Source organism: Eleutherodactylus coqui, chromosome 3, assembly GCF_035609145.1.
Source record: "Eleutherodactylus coqui strain aEleCoq1 chromosome 3, aEleCoq1.hap1, whole genome shotgun sequence".
In the NCBI taxonomy this organism is placed as follows: domain Eukaryota; kingdom Metazoa; phylum Chordata; class Amphibia; order Anura; family Eleutherodactylidae; genus Eleutherodactylus; species Eleutherodactylus coqui.
In genome coordinates this window covers 219839686-219856429 of record NC_089839.1, presented here as the reverse complement: position 1 = coordinate 219856429, position 16744 = coordinate 219839686, and the positions used below count along the sequence as shown (strand labels likewise).

At 46.8% G+C, this 16744-nt stretch overlaps 1 protein-coding gene across 1 annotated transcript; it reads left to right on the top strand.

Moving 5' to 3' along the window:
- Window positions 1–929: 929 nt before the first annotated feature.
- Window positions 930–16458, top strand: TWF2 (twinfilin actin binding protein 2). Its single transcript, XM_066596941.1, has 9 exons — window positions 930–1055; window positions 3991–4068; window positions 7065–7243; window positions 8300–8395; window positions 8584–8688; window positions 8844–8969; window positions 10367–10517; window positions 11564–11685; window positions 15463–16458. The coding sequence occupies exons 1-9, from the start codon at window positions 1031–1033 to the stop codon at window positions 15628–15630; spliced, it is 1050 nt and encodes a 349-aa protein (XP_066453038.1). The 5' UTR covers window positions 930–1030; the 3' UTR covers window positions 15631–16458.
- The last annotated feature ends 286 nt before the right edge of the window (window positions 16459–16744 follow it).

Sequence of the window (16744 nt, the reverse complement as noted above, 5' to 3'; positions counted from 1 at the left end):
GGGTTATTATTATAGGTTGGCGTAGACCGCATTATTCCGAAACTACAGCATTTGGGGCTCCGTTCTACACAGTAGATGCAGGTGGAGCAGTAGCAGGTTCAGGAGGGTATATAGGTCAGTATTAGGTGGTGAGCGTGCTAGGAAAGTGAGCAGCAAAAGTTGCCCAGGCAGCAGACGGGGCACGACTGTAGTGGAAACTTTTAATCACAAGCCATCCCTTTTGTATCCCATAATAGTGGCCTTCAGTGACCCCTTAATGGCCCCAGTAGCACTAGTGATCCCCCCAATAATAACTCCAGTAGTAATAGTGACCCCAGTTAGTACAACCAGTAGTAATACTGCCCCCATGCTCATAGTGATCCCATAGTAGCTGCAGTAGCAATAGTGTCCCCCCTTAGTTGTAATAATAGTGCCCTCTGTTAGTGGTCCCAGTAGTAAGTGTCCTGTTAGTATCACCTGTAGTAATAGCGCCCCGTGTTACTGGCCCCAGTAATAAAAGTGCTGCTGTAATAAGTGACATCAGTAGTAATAGTGTCCCCGTTAGTAGCACCAGTCATAACTGTGTTCCCCATAGTGGTCCAAATAGTAATAGTTACCCTTGTATTGACCCCAGTCTTAATAGTGAGCCCCGTCAGTAGCCCTAGCAGTGACCATGTGAATGGGTCCGTAGATTTACATTAGCTCTATATTGCAGTCAGCAAAACAGGGACTAAATACTGAATTAAAAAACGGAAACCTATTTCTAAAGCAGCACAAGTAACACTGATTGGGTCTACAACTCCTAGCCTTCACCACCAGTGCAATTCTGCCGTGAGCGGAGGCACACAGCCTCGCCCCTGGAGATAGCCGCCCTGACGGAACTACATTTCCCGGCATCCTCCACTTTTCCCAGTATCCAGCGCGGCCCCGCCTCTCATTCGTCAGTTGGCTGTTACTCCTGTGTAGCTCCGCCCCCCGGTATCCGGCCCTGCCCCTCCCCGCAGGCCGTTGAGAGCCGCTCCCTAATCCCGAGCTGTCACGATATCACGACATGGCGCACCAGACCGGAATCCACGGTGAGTACCGGAGACAGGAGTGTGCAGGATGTGTTACCGGCGGCCATTATATCAGCAGAGCCCCCCCCCCCCCTGCCCACCTAAGAGACCCCACTAGTCTTGGGGTGTCACCCACTGGCCGAGACGTTGGTTGCTAAGCAACGACCAAACCCATTAATAACCCCCTCTAGAATACTATGTAGTATAATGGACTGCCCTTCGTGAGCGGTCGCCTCTGTTCACGTAAACGCCATGTAAAAAGTCACAGCATCAAACCGCTGTAGCGTAAAGTGCGCGGTGCTAGCCCCGCCCCAGTTCACAGCGACATTTCCATGCGGAGCCAGAATGGTGGTGACCCATGTGACAGGGACATAGTAAGTATCGTCACACGTCCCGCTGCTCTCCCGCTTGACATGTGCGTCCTGTAATTCAATTTTGCGCCATTTTCAAGATATCCGCTTGCCGTCACTGACTAGGATCGTTCTTGCTAACATCCAAAACCGTGTCGCGGTTCGTTCTCCCGTTACCAGCGATGGTCGTCCGCACAGATTGTAGTCATGGATCCCCATTAAAAACCGCTACGGATCGCCGCGCTCAGCAGAGCCGATTCACGTATGGAAAAGTCTACTACCGGTAATGTGAGAGGCGGTTTCCATATTTTGTTCACCGCAGCGTGGAAAGGCACAGCGGCGTCCGTAACTTGATGCGGAATTCCATTCAAATGAAGTAGCTTGCGTAATTGCGTTACGTAGATGCAAAATTGGCGCAGATTCCACATCAATTCTGAAGCAACTTCTGCTGTGAGCAGGGGTTTGTCACGCTCGCAGCTGAGGGTTCGTTACCGTGTATCAGTGCAGACAGTCCTGCAGTCTGCACGTGTCAGTTTCTGTTTCTGCGCTGGTCGTACCTGCAGAGGGCGCCGGCGGTACGTTACTCAATGACTCCCAAGTTGCTGATGCAAGGCTGTTGGGTCCCGTCCGCCGTCGCCCTCCGTAAATACATCCTACTGCGATTCTACCCCAGGGTTTCTGCAGCTTCGCTGTTACTGGACGGATGCCGCCATTTGGCCGCGCACTTCTGTCCGTTTGTTGCCTCGCAGCCTCCAGGACAAGTTTGTACCGGGCCGACAAATCTGCCTGCTGAAATACATAGAGAACGGGTGGAGCCTGAAGTCCGGGACACGGGAATAACGCAGCAAAATCCATCATTCAGGAGCTGCCAGCTGAGGTTTTGTTACAATGTGTCTGCCGGTGGAGGGGTCTGCATGGCTGTCATGTCGCCCTAGCTGGCGTAGAAGTGCCAGCACACACATGGCCGCCGTCTGTGGTAATACTATCCAGAATACTATAGGTCCTTGTGAATAAGCCCCAACACATATAACATAGGCCAGGATCACACTACCGTATTTCGACCGCCATTTTACGCCTGTGGTACGTAAGTACGTCCCCGCCTGACCGCAAACTCTTACTGCCTGTGAGGCAGACCCCCGGTCCAGCCGGGGCACACATCCGCAATATGGAGAGAAAATGGCGGCTAAAAAATGGTAGTCTGCTCCCGGCCTAAGGGCTGATGCCCCCTACTGAACCTAATAGCTGAATGTTCACGCTGCGTGAAATAAACCGCGGCATGTTCTATTTGCTGCGGTAATACGCGCGGCTGATTACATTGTAGACAATGGAAGCCGTCCGTCACGCTATGCTTCTGCTGTAGCACAGCGGAAGTATCGCTTGAATACGCAGCGCCGGCCGCGCCATCTGACACTGCTGGCGCGTCACTTCCTGTACTGCGCATGCGTGACGGACCTCCATGTGGGACACGTTCGGCGGATACAAAGTGGTAAGTGTGGGTGTTTTGGGGGGGCGCCGTGGCAGACTCCTCTGTGATATTCCACTGGCGGTGTCTGTCACGGCCGTGGGCATGAGCCCTAAGGAGGAGAATAGGAGAAGGGGCTCTCGTGTTACTATAGAGGCTTGCTGGGACTTGTAGTCCTCCCACAATGCGGGTGCTGGTATTGATGTGACACAGCCTGGAATCATCCGTTGTGTATCAGTCCCTGCAGCTGAGACTACGCTGCTATTTATATAATATAGCGATGACTTCACAGCATCACCGCCCACCAGGTGCGCCCACGGAATCCCGCAGCCTGCGCACTGGGTACACGCCAAAGAGACCACCTATGAGCGAGAGCTACCCCACTACTGAGATCACAGCACTCAACTTAAAGGGCCATTCAGTCTGGAGGTTATAGGAGGAGCAACTGATATCAATCACATATATGAGGTCTCTGGAGGTTATATCGCTACTGGAGTGTTATAAGAGGGCAGCTGATATCAGTCGCATATAATATCCCTCTTCCTCCTGTAGATTATAAGCACATAGTATGACAGCTATGGTATTTCTTTCCTCGTCCTCTGATGACATCACTGCTCACGGTTATAATACATATATTAGTTATCCGCAGTTCCCCAGTGGGGTGGTAGTGGTGGAGGGTCATACGACCAGTTATTATGTTGGCTGTCTGCACATTCAGACCGTTCCGGACCGGTCATGTGTCCGGGGTCACCTCTTGCGTATGTTTATCCCGAGTCTCCTGGAGACGTGATACCCCCGTCCCATAAATCACGAAAGGTGTGGAAACATGGCAACATCTGCGGAGCAGGACCTGGCACTTATGGGCATGAGCCGCCGCCCGCCGAGTGACAGGGCAGAGATGTTGTGTGTATGTAATGCCGGGTGTTTATCACCCTGGTATTAGGCAGCCGGCCGGCGCTTCCCCCACCCCACGTGCCCCCGGCTATATTTGGGAGGTGACACCGCCGGGGATCAAGTTTAGCTCATGTGCTGCTGCTGCCCATTTGTAGCTGATCCCAGACAGACGTGCTGAAGCCTCTCCTTGCCCGCAGCCCTCGCCCGCGTCCTTCTCTCACTGATTCCGGTATGTTCTTGGTTCTCATAGCTACTCCGGAACTGAAGGAATTCTTCGCAAAGGCTCGGAATGGATGCATCCGGCTGATAAAGGTGGTGATCGAGGATGGTGAGTGCCCTGTGCTGGGGAAGGGGGGAGCTGTGTGCCTACAACCCCCTAGTCTTGTATTGTGCAGAGAGACGATTGATTGTAGGCTGAACCCCCTAAAGCGACCAGAAGTTGTACTGTATCCTCTCCTCAGAAGATGGCTGCCACGCCCCGACCCTCCAAATTGCGCACCTGCCATCTTACTTTGGGCTGGAAACAAGCTGAAGTTTGACCTTCAAATGTCCGAGAAAGTGGGGGGACGACCTTTCGGAGGCTTCTGGATGGGGGGGGATGGGTCTTACAGGACGGAGAGCAGGACTCGGGGTGTCCATGAGTTTGTTCCTATTCCTGGGAAGAAATAATCCCCATGACGGCAGCAGTTCCTGTACGCCGGATCTCATCGCGTTGTGAAGGACTCTGAGGCGGTCACAAAGAGACTTAAAGGGGTAACCGGAGAGTGAAAGTTTTTTTCTTTTAACCCATCCGCTGGATAACTGATGGATCGGTGGGGGTCGGACCACTCGTCCCACATCAATACAGAAAACGGGACCCATGTCCCCTGTGACTTCTCAGTGCATGGCTGCTTCTCCCTATTGCTGTAACCTCGCAGTGAATGGACCGCTGCATTTATTCCAAAAGGTCTGGCAGAACGCGCGCTCAGCTATTTCCATCAGACTCATTGGCGCAGCCATCGGTCCACTCATTGCGAGGTTACAGCAATAGGGAGAAGCAAGCCTGCATTGAGAAATATGGGGCTCAGGGGTCCCCCATTCTCAGGATCCCCACCAAACTATCAATTCTTAATCCGCAGTGTGGACGGGTTCCTAGGGTACATTGACACGGAGGAGTTTTGCTCATGAATTCAGCCTCTAAAAACACCGCAAATCTGCGTCTTTCTGAAGCGGTTTTTGGTATGGATCCGCACATGGGATTAGCCCTATCAAGAGGCAAAATCTGTGTGCGGAATGCTGATGGTTTTTGACACACACAATTTTCCACCTCAGCATATTCTGCATGCGGGTTTTGCCCATTGACAGGGTGAAATCGGTGCCCAAAACCGTTGCCAAAAGCTGCCAATTTTGATGAATTTTAAAAAATTCCTCCGAACTCCGCCATGTATACGAAGCCTTAAGGTACGTTCACACATAGCGAATTTTGGTGTGGATACGCACCAAAATCCATAGCATGTTTTTACGGAGGATTTTGGTACCAATCCGCACCGTTTGAAGTGGATCCGCAGCACATTTCTGCCATTCAATTGAAGAGGTGAAGTTTGCTGCGGATTTGCATCAAAGTCCACACCAATGGCGCAGATTTTCCGCTACAGAAAATGCACACCAGTTCCTCAAGGTGTGACCGTACCCTTAAAAAGGGTTTCTAGTTACAGATAAATAAAGCTTAAAGGGGATGTCCCACTAACAGACGTTATACTACACAGCATAGGGGGGTCATTTTCTCATCAGCGGGGTCCAACCTCTGGGACCGCCACTAATCCTGAGAGCGGGAATCCGATGTGTCCAGGAATTAACAAGTTGGTAGTCACATAAGCGCGCCACCGCTCTATTCATTTCAGTGGGCCGCCTCTCCGGCATTCCCATTGAAATGATTGGAGCGACAACGCACATACCGTCCACACATGAATGGGTGTGGATTCCCATGGAATTGAATGTGAATTTGCCCTAATAATGACAAGTTTTATAACTGTCCAGAAGACTTTTTTTACCCCATTTCCTGACCATTTTAACACTTTTGTTTGCTGTCAGTGAATGAAAATAGTTTTATTTGCTTCCAAAGCCTGAAAACTTGTCTTGCTACTTCTCACATCTGCGGGCTTGTTATATTTGTTTCCAGCCTGATACATTGTAACGGATCAGGACAGGAGGGAGAAGCACACTGCTGAGGAATGGATAAACCCTGTTTAGTGACAGCAAGCAGAGATCTTGATAAGGAATGTTAGTTTGAAATATAAAGTTACAGAACTGTGGATTATTAACCCCTGAATCCATAAAGAATGTAATTTAGGGTGGAGAGCAAAGGGTTAAGGCATTTCTGAATGGCGGCCATGAGAAGCCCGGTGGCTGCAGGGACTGACAAGTAAATCCCCGTGTCATCGCTAACGGCACATGGGAGGTGGAGTCGCGAAGATCTGTCATGGAAAAAGTGTGTCGCCGCATGGAATGCTCCAGCTCAGAATAGCTGCCAGATAAACCCATTTTACCGAGGCGACTGTTGGTCCGTGTGCACTAATGTGACCAAATGCTGAGACCTGTAGTGACCCCGTGACGCTGGGTGTTTTGGGGGTTGTGATGATGAACACAGCGGTCATCTGCTCCGGACTGTGACCACTTATTAAAGGGCCAGTGTCCGGTCTGGAAAGCTTCAGCGCCGTTTTAGGGTGCGTTTCCACTTAACTAAGACTCCACGCAGCCGTGGCTGCGAATAACCGCACGATCTTGCCGACCTTATCAGCAAAGTTGTGCTTCCATTCGCAGTTCTACAACTTTCTAACAGACTGTGGGGGACATTCATAAAACTTTTTACCCCTAGTTTCTGGTGTCAGAAGGGGCGTAGCTGCCCTGGTCCGACACATTTCTGTATAATTATGCCAGGAGTTGGCTAAATTATTTTGGAAAGGAACGCCAGATCGGATGTGACGTACGTTTCTGCTCGGGCGCACGCAGGAGCTGAGATGCACCCAATGTATGAGGACCTGTACTCTCTTTCTATATATTAAGAGGCGTATAGCTCTTCATATATTAACTGCTTGTACGTTGGCAGAAATATTATTTGAATTTTTTTCCTTTTGTATCACTTTCAAGATCTCTGCTTGCTGTCGGTGTAAAGAACCATTTGTTGTTTAATTCTCCAAACTAAAAACCCATCCTGACATAATCCTTCTCACAGCTGAAGGTCTGTTACAATGTGTCAGCGCAGACAATCCTGTGCTGATCATTTGTTACAATGTATCAGTGCAGGTAATAATGTGTTTTTCTTTTTCCTCTTCTCTCCTCCTGCAGAGCAGCTAGTTCTGGGGGCTCACAAGGAGCTCCAAAAGAGCTGGGACCAAGACTACGACACCTTCATCCTCCCCCTCCTGGATGACAGTCAGCCATGTTACATCCTGTATCGGCTCGACAGCCAGAACGCCCAGGGTTACGAGTGGCTCTTCTTGTCATGGTCACCTGACCATTCTCCGGTATGACGCAAGACGCCGAGTCACACGTGTTTGCTCTGGTCATGTCGTAATCGGATAAATAGCATATCTGATTGTAATGTGTATTAGTGGCTCCCCCTTGTGGCTGCATACAGAGATGTATAGATGTAGGTTCTAGTAATATGGACATGCAGCTTAAAGGGAACCTGTCGCCTCCCTGCAGTACCAGAAACTAAGTTTTGATGCTGTTGGGGAACGTGACAGGGAGCCGGAGGATGGATTTTTATACACTCCCGCGATTCAGCGGGTTCCTCCCTCTGCAGTCATTGAGTGGCACGAAAATCTGGCTCTTTTCAGAGTCCCGTGTGCGCTTTCTCCCATAGACTTGTACAGACTTTTTAATTTTTTAAATTATTTTTTTACATTGCTGCATTCAAAGTCCCACAACCTCTTTATTTTTCCATCGACGTTCCGTGCGGGCTTGTTTTTTTTGTGTGAAGAATTGTAGTTTTTATTGGTAACGTTTGGGGGTACATATGGCTTTTTTATCACTTTTATTGTGTTTTTTGGGGAGGCAAAAAACACAATTTGGATTTTTGCATTTTATTAAATAACATTTGCCATGCAGGATAAAAAGTGTTTCTGTAAGCCCCACTGAATGTGGTGGTCGGGACTTAGAGAAACAGCTGAGCGGGCTTCCTATAGAAGTCAATGGAGTTATGTGATCAGCATAGCACAACAAGCTACACTGCTGGCGTAATTTCGGAGCAGGGGATACAGCTTAGTTCGCTGCGCTGTTGACATATATCCTATTGACTTCTATGGAAGTTATGATTGCAACCTTATGGCCATGACGGTTTCCATAACGGCCATGTTTAGTTGAGGTGGGAAAATGACCAATCATTCTGATAGAGTACTTCTCACAGCTGAGGGGGTCATTCCCTGACAGCAAGGGGGATCTTGAAATATGGTGTGGAATTGACACAGAAGGTATTGTTAAAAGTGTGAGAACTTTTCATTATAGAAAGGTGAATATTATGGAGAACGCAGCTTCTACATGTCGCTATAACACCCATCGTTATTATTCTCTGGTGACAGGTGCGGCTGAAGATGTTGTACGCAGCGACGAGGGCGACTGTCAAGAAAGAGTTTGGCGGTGGACACATTAAGGATGAAGTGTTTGGCACAATAAAGGTTGGCTTATAGATGTTGTTGTAATTAGGAAATAATGGGGGTAAGGGACGTGTAGAGATTACTAATGGAGAATACATAGAGTCTGATGGTCTGAGATTCCACACTACTGCTAGGTGAGATATGGGGGGCATACAGCTAGGAACACATATTGTATATAGCCGCCCTAAATGTATTATTGTATGTGGCAGGAAGACATCACTCTCAGCGGATATCAGAGACACGTGTCATCTTGCTCTGCTCCAGCGCCACTCACGGCTGCTGAGAGGGAACTGCGTGAGATCAAGATCAATGAGGTGAGGAGGAGAGTCGGGAGGGTGCCTGTGGGTGAGACGGAGAGTGGGGAGGGTGCCTGTGGGTGAGATGGAGAGTGGGGAGGGGTGTCCGGGTGAAATGCTTGGAGGTCTTTGGACTGTAATGCAGTTGTATAAGAGTGATGGTTTTGCTGCAGGTGAAGACTGAAATCAGCGTGGAGAGTAAGCAGCAGACCCTACAGGGATTGTCCTTCCCTCTAAGACCTGAGGCGGTGGAGGCAGTTCAGCTCTTGAAACAGAGGAAAATCAATTACATACAGCTGGTAGGTGGAACCCCCCCCCCCCCCCCCCCCCCCAATCACTTACAAGGACGCTAGGAGTACCATAGTTATGAATTATGCACCTTAAAATGGTAATAATAAAAACTGCAGCTCGCCCTGCAAAAAGAGCCTGCACACAGCTGAGTTAGCGAAGAAACAGCGAATGCTACGGGTCTTGAAATACAGTGGCGGGAAGCAGTTGTTGTATAAGAAAAAATGTTATATACTTTAAAAAAAACATTAAACTGTAAATTTGGTGTAACTGCACTGATCTACACAACAAGGTTCATGTCATTTTTACTGCACTGCAAGGGCTCACACCCACTTACGTTTTTTTAACGTGATTGTCAATGGGACTTTCTAATGTCAAAAACGCATCGCAAGTTTGTGCTTTGCGATGTTTGTGCGATGCGTTTTTAACATTAGAAAGTCCCATTGACAATTGCGTTTATTGAAATATTGTGAAATAGTTCCGGCTTTTAGAAGGCGAGAACACAACATCTGAAATAAAAGTGACGCATCTCAGGCCCTAAAGTGGTTAAAAGGTTAAATCGAACACACGGCTCCTGTGAGTAATCCCGTGTATTAGTAACTGGCTGCGGATGACGATGATTCACCCGCCGTCCTCCCAAGCATCAGGCAGCCAGTTATTCTCGTTACTGAGGGTTGAGTTACATGGATGCAGCAGCGTTTACCCAGATACATGGATGTAGTCAGAGATAAGTACAGATAAAGTGGGATCTGAGAGGGTCAGGATTATCAGATAATTATGGAAAAGTTCAGAAAACTGAATTCATCGGTTCTCCTGGGTGTCACTTCGGTATAGAATGGGGAATTTATTATCAGATGCTGGATTAAGGCCGGCTTCACACTGGCAAAAAAAATCATATGATTTTCTCGCGATGCAAGAGTAAGCGAAAATGCGTGATTATGAAACCAATGATTTGTGATGCTGTGTAAAAAAAAACAACAAATTGCAGCATTTCCTTTCTTTTTGCAATATTGCCCATTATTTGTGTCCGCTGTGGCGGGGAAATCCTTCAGCCTCGCAGTGATGTGAAGCTGTCGCATCCAGGGGTTTCCACATGTTCTAAATGCGGCCGGCGACAGCAGCTCCGGCCCCATTGAAATCAATAGAAGAACATTGCGATCTCCTGCTGCTGCTGTGACAGCCACTACGGGGATGAAGGGAACCCCAGCAGTGATGCAAGGCTGTTTCCATGTGATGAAACCGCCTCGCATCCAGGGGTTGCGAGGGTGATACTGGACCGTGAATATCGCCTGATATCGCCCCCGCCATTGTGAAGGAGCCCTAAAGGAATTGTTTTGTAGTACAGTGACACAGAAAATTATAGTTACCGTCCAACTTAGGGACGTCCTAAATGTTTTTTCTCTTTTAGAAACTGGATCAAGAGAAGGAAACCATTGATCTGGTCCACATGAAGCACACGGACATCCAGGAGCTGCCGTCGCGAATCCCCAAGGACATGGCACGATACCACTTCTTCCTGTACAAACACTCGCACGAAGGCGATTACCTGGAGTCCGTAGGTGAGGAGCGTCTCGTATGGCTGTTCATACTCAGCTTTCTGAGCAGATGAATGTGACTTATACACTGAACAGCCCTTTTTATAGACCCCCATCTAGTAGCGGATTGGACCGTCTTTGGCCTTTAGAACTGCAGTAATTCCCCATGGCACATAGATTCCACTGGGTGACGAAATCATTCTGCAGGAATATCGGCCCCTGCGGACAGGAAGCTTCTTGTAGTTGCTGCAGATTAGATGAAGGTGCTGACATGTTCTGATCAGCTGACAGGAAAGGGTCATCGATTCATGCTGCTTGTGCCAAATTCTGACCTCCATCAGAACGGAGCAACAGAAATCTGGATCCATCTGACCAGGTGATGTTTTTCCACTGCTCAGTGATACAAGTTTTGCGCTCTTCTGCTCGCTGGAGTCTCGCTTTTCTGTTTCTCCTAGTAATACTGCTGGCACTGTTATAGCCATCTGTGCTAAGGAACGGCAAGTTGTGTATTCACACAATTGAAGCACCAGCGTTGTATTCAGTTGACTGTGCAGCGCCTGTTCATCACAATCATTCCTGACATCCTCTTCTAACCTCTTTCGATGATGAAGTGTTTCTGTCCATAGGATCCCCTTTTGCTAGATATTTTCCTCAATCACAACATTCTCTGTACTCTCTCCACTTGTTTACATGAGGGAACTCCACGGTTTTGGAAGTGACATCCTGGCCACAGCTAGTCTAGCACCAATGACTGGGCCTCGTTCGAAGTCGCTCAGATCGCTGGATTTTCCCATCTAATGTGGATTCAAAATGAGACTGATCCACAGAAAACTTGTCATGTGATTTTATGCTGCTCTCCGGACTCACAGGGATAATTTCTATACAAAGTGAAGTGCTAATCAGGACAGGCCCGGGGGCTCTAATAAAGGGGCCGTTCAGTGTATATTGGACTGCATTATATCACAGCAAGATGCTGAGCTCCCCCTAGTGGAGACTACAGGATTTATGACATAGTTGTATTAAGGTGACTGCTGACTTATCGTATTCTCATCACGTTTTCTCTCTTCCAGTTTTCATTTACTCTATGCCGGGCTATAAGTGCAGCATCAAGGAGCGCATGTTGTACTCCAGCTGTAAGAACCGTCTTCTAGAATCCGTGGAGCAGGATTTTCAGCTGGAAATCGCAAAAAAGGTAACATCCAATCTGCAACGATCACTACATGATGCACATTACAGTACAATTACAGAACGATGACCTTAAAATCTAAGAATCCCAAGTTGTCCAATGATAGAAGTGCCAGAGATGGAACTGCATTCAGTAGTCTGGGAAAACTGGATGTCACTCGGTATGGCAATCGGGGGTCTTCCCAGGCTGTTTCTCCACATAACTTGGTAGATCTATGGCCATTTGCATCTGCGATCAAGTACAAAAACATTGCACCAACACAGTTTAGCCTGATCTGGGTTCAAATCTCGGATCCATTTGATCCTCCGATATTGGTGGATTAAACTCATTGATCAAGTTCAAGTGGTGAAATCCAAGATGACTAGGCTGATAACCTGGTAGGCTTTTCCTGGCTGGTGAAATTACACCCATGTTTGCTGTTAGTAGTGGCCATGTCTTTGCTTGGGAAGATCACCTGACTACAGTAACCAATCAGCATGTGCGATACATTTCTTCTAGGTTGAACCTTTGATCGCAGATCACTTCACCAAGCTTGAGGTACACTGACTTGTAGTGGAAGTTTTGCAACTTATTCGTAGTGGAAGAATTTGCTGCAAAATCTACTGCATTTCCTCTACAAAATATGCACCATTGTGGGGATTTTGACTCTGATTCAGCTGAGGAGCCACTGCTGATTTGAGCCTGCAATGTCCCTCCTGTCACCTCCCAATACCGAGCGCTCACTGCCAGCCCCTAGAGGGCAGCGCACACCGGCATCAGATACTGAATGCTGTCATGTCCACCCCGATGACAAGCAGCCCACTTCCGCATCACCTGACTGGTGGCGGTTGCTGGGTCATAGTCTGCACTCTTAAGGCTGATAGTTAGTGCTCAGTATTGGGAGGTGACAGGAGTGGCATTGCAGGCTGAAATCAGTTGTGGATCCTAAGCTGAATCTGAGTTAAAATTCACACCATCGATGCGGAAAATCCACAGCGTTACCACTATGTGTGAACGCACCCTTTGGGTATGTTCATATGTTGCAGGTTTTGGTGCAGATCCCCACAAAAAACTGTGTCAGAATCCGCACTATTTGGTACAGATTTTGAATATGTTTTTGCCACAGCTCTGCAAAAGATTTCACCCTTTGAATTGAAGGAATTAATTTTGCGGATTCGCCTGAAAAACAGAGTCAAAATGTGCATCGATGGTGCAGATATTGATGCAGTTTTTAATGCGAAAAAGCTGTCTATTTTGCTGTGGATTTTTCTGTACCCTTACAACAAAAAGTATTCAACAGCTGATCGCAGTTTACCTGAACTGGGATCAACAACATGGCTGGTAATAGTATTCAGAGGTCTGGTAACATCCACTTTGTAGCCATCATGGCATCATTATTTGGGGTCACCACGCTTTCCCAGAACATGAGAGAAATCATTTGGACAGATTAGTTGTATTTATTTTCATAGAGGAAAAGCTTGTTAAAGGGCTGAAAAAAATTTAAAGGGGTTGTCTAAGACACCATTTACACTGACAGATGATCGCTCAAACAATAGTTTGAGTGACAGTTTTGAGCGATCATCTTTGCATTGTCTATAGTAGCTACTAAAGAGCTATGCAGGCGGAGCGGGACACCACCGCTATCACTTGGCGAACAATAAAGCTGTTCTGCATAAGCAAACGGCTGTATTGTTCTCCGCGATTACAGCTCGCGTCCCGCTGTGGACTACCAGCGAGACACGGGCTTTAAGAATCTTATCAGCGCTGCCGACTGTCAGTACAGCCTGCATTGCTGATTAGAGTTCATCGCTCAATTCAAGAAAACTATAATTGAGCGAGGAACTACTTTTGCATGTAAAGTGCACAATGTCCGTGCGTCTAGACGCAACAGTTATCGCTCAAAAGACTGCTTTTGAGCAAATTTTGAGCGAGAATCTTGAGTATAAATAGGACTTTATGAAGCAAGTTATACTCTAACCACAGGATAAGGAATAAGTTGCTAATTGGCGGGGGCATGACTGCTGGGGTCACCACTGCGCTGCCACAGCAGCAGTCACACATGCACACTGCCGCTCCATTCACTTCAATAGGACCGTCAGAGATAGAAGCGCTATCTCAAGCGCTAGGCTATCTCTAGTGGATCCTATGAAATGAATAGAGAAACGGTACGCATGTTTGGCCACCTCTGCCCACACTATGGGACATTGCAGAGTTTTTTAAACCCTTTGATGACTGGTCTATTTTGTACCTTAAGGTCCAGCGATTTTCATTGTTGCATTGTAAGAGCCATAACTCGTTGACATACCCATGTGTGCGCTTGTTTTTCGTCTTTTTTTAATGGCACCACTCTGGGGTACATAAAATGCATTATATACATTTTATTACATTTTTTGGGGGGGGGGGGGGGGAGGGAGGTAATGTAACACCCCTGCCCCCCAGAAATTCCATATTGTTTTTTGAGTTTGGCTTTCATGGTGTTCGCCATTAAGTAAAAGTAGCATGATAATTTTCTTATCTATTTTAGCACGGTTACTGCGATACCAAATGTATCCTCTTCAGGACTAGAGATTTTTTAATTTCAGTTTTTTTTTCTTCCCCGCCTTCGAAGAGACATAACTTTATTTTTCCATTGACGTATGAGAGCTTGGCTTGGTTTTTTTTTTGCGGGACAAGTTGTAATTTTTTTAATGTTACCTTTTAAATTTACCATGTAATGTACGAAGAAACATTTACAAATTTATAAGTAGGGAGAAATTTTTAAAAATGACACTGCGCCATTTTTGGGAGGGGTTTAGTGTTTACATTGTTCACAGTACAGTAAAAATTACCTATTTTGTTTTATGAGTCAGTACAATTATGGTGACACCAAAATTATAGTTTTTTTTATGTTCTATTTTTAAAAAGTACTTTTTCTTAAAACTTGCTTTCCATCGCCATATTCTGAGACCTGTAACGGTTTAACTTTTTTGTTGATTGGGCTTTGTGAGAGCTCATTTTTTGAGGTATAAGCTGCATTCTTTACTGGCACCATTTTGGGAAGCATGTGTCTTTTTGATCACTTTTTATTCTAATTTGTATTTTATTACTAGCAGCCAGATACTGAACTAGTCCTGCATATTCATGAGCTGCAGGCTTGACACAATGTATCCAGTCTACACCGCTCTCTGAGGTGAACGCATAAACAGCACAAATCTCTCCTGTCTCCAGAAGTGATGCTTTAGGATAGGTTTTCAGCCTCAAAAATGTTTCAGTTCACTGACAGCAAGCAGAGATCATGTGTGCCATGATTCTCAACCTTTTTATGTAAGAAAATTGGCAAAAAGCCTTCAATAAATATCTGTTTTTGTTTTGTCATCGTTTTTCAAAATCTCCGCTTACTGTTAGCGAAATAAATCATTTTTATTTACATCCAGAGACTTAAAAAACTTTCTTGCTGTCATAGTTCTCACAGCTGAGGGTTTGTCACAATTGCATCCAGGTAAATACACCAGCAGCACAAATCTCTGTCTCATCCTGATAGTTTGTTACAATGTATCAGTGCAGGTAACATGTATCAGTCTGGAGTCCAGTCGTTGATCTCACAGAGGATTGTCTGGACTGGATACAATTGTAACAAACCAGAAATATTAATATACGTCCTAGCTTCAGCCTGTGTATGTAGCTATGGCAAGCAGAGATCTTGACAATGGTGAGAGACATATAAGGAAACTTGCCAACCTTTCCATTTTATAAAGTCAGAAAAGCTCATTAGCCGCCGGCTGTTTTGTGGTCTTCTGTATTCACGCCTGCTGTTGTTGTCTCCAGATTGAAATCGAGGACGGTTCGGAGCTGACGCCCGAGTTTCTCTATGATGAGGTGCACCCCAAGCAGCATGCCTTCAAACAGGCTTTTGCCAAACCCAAAGGACCTGCTGGAAAACGTGGCCAGAAGCGCCTGATTAAAGGGCCCGGAGAGAATGGCGAGGACAGTTAGATGCCAAACGCGCTGCCAAAGTCCAGCCTGAGTGATTAGTGCCAAGACTGGGCCGATGGGACGTTCGGAAACCTCTGTCCTCATTTTGTTTTCTCCACCACAAGACGAGTCGAGTTTGGCGTGAGGGTCTCTGGGTGGGATCTCTGCTGCGTCTCGTCCTATAATTGTGGCTCGTTACACGGACGTGTTCCCGTCAATCCTTCTTTTCCTCTTTTAATTTGTTTGCTTTTGTCTGCCTGAATGACGTCAGGTTTGGTGAAGATCTTCCCTCGTAGGTTATTTTTACTTTTACTCGCCGGATCATGACAATGGTCATGTGACACACTGCGACGATCTCCGTTATTGTACTCTGGAGACAATGAAGCAGCAGGAGAAGCGGCGTCACTCATGATTTTACGTTTTTATGCCTGTCATTATGCATTTACTTTTTAGAATTGGGTAACAGATCTGCAGTGGTCTCTGAAATCGGACGGAAACAATCGCCATGGAGGGGAGTCGGCAGCATGTTGTGTTTACGAATTGCGGACTCTTCCCAGCAAAAATTAACTAATCTGCCGCTGATGAGGTCACGTGATACGCATGAGAAATTAACCTAAAGGGATCGAATTGTTTCCCCCGTCATCCGATGCTTTCTGCCAGATTACTCAACGCTGCTGATGTCATCCCGGATTATTATGGGGTTTTTTTTCCTGGGGGTGGTTTACATTCCAGAAAATGTAAAAAAATAAACAAAAATTGGAGTTGAGCGTACAAATCCAATCGTGTCGCCCTTAGCTCTGTATTTTCTATAGAAAAATAAAATCAATAAAAAATAATGTTTTTTAAGCGGCTGCCGACTCGTCATTGTGTCGCAGGAATTTGTAGGTTATAGTGTGAATGCCATCTTACTAAATGGAGTGCAGCACTAGGACCAGCCTGTCAGGTGAGTATCCATACAGTAAAGAAGGGGGTTCCTTACTGTAAGAGCAGTAAGACCATGGAGCTCTCTGCCTGAGGACGTGCTAGAGTACAAGAGGATCCTGGACGTCTTTCTGGAGCGTTACAATATTACATGTTATAGTCACTGACTACTCCAGAAGGGTCGGTGAGCCACAGATTATTCCGATTGCCAGAT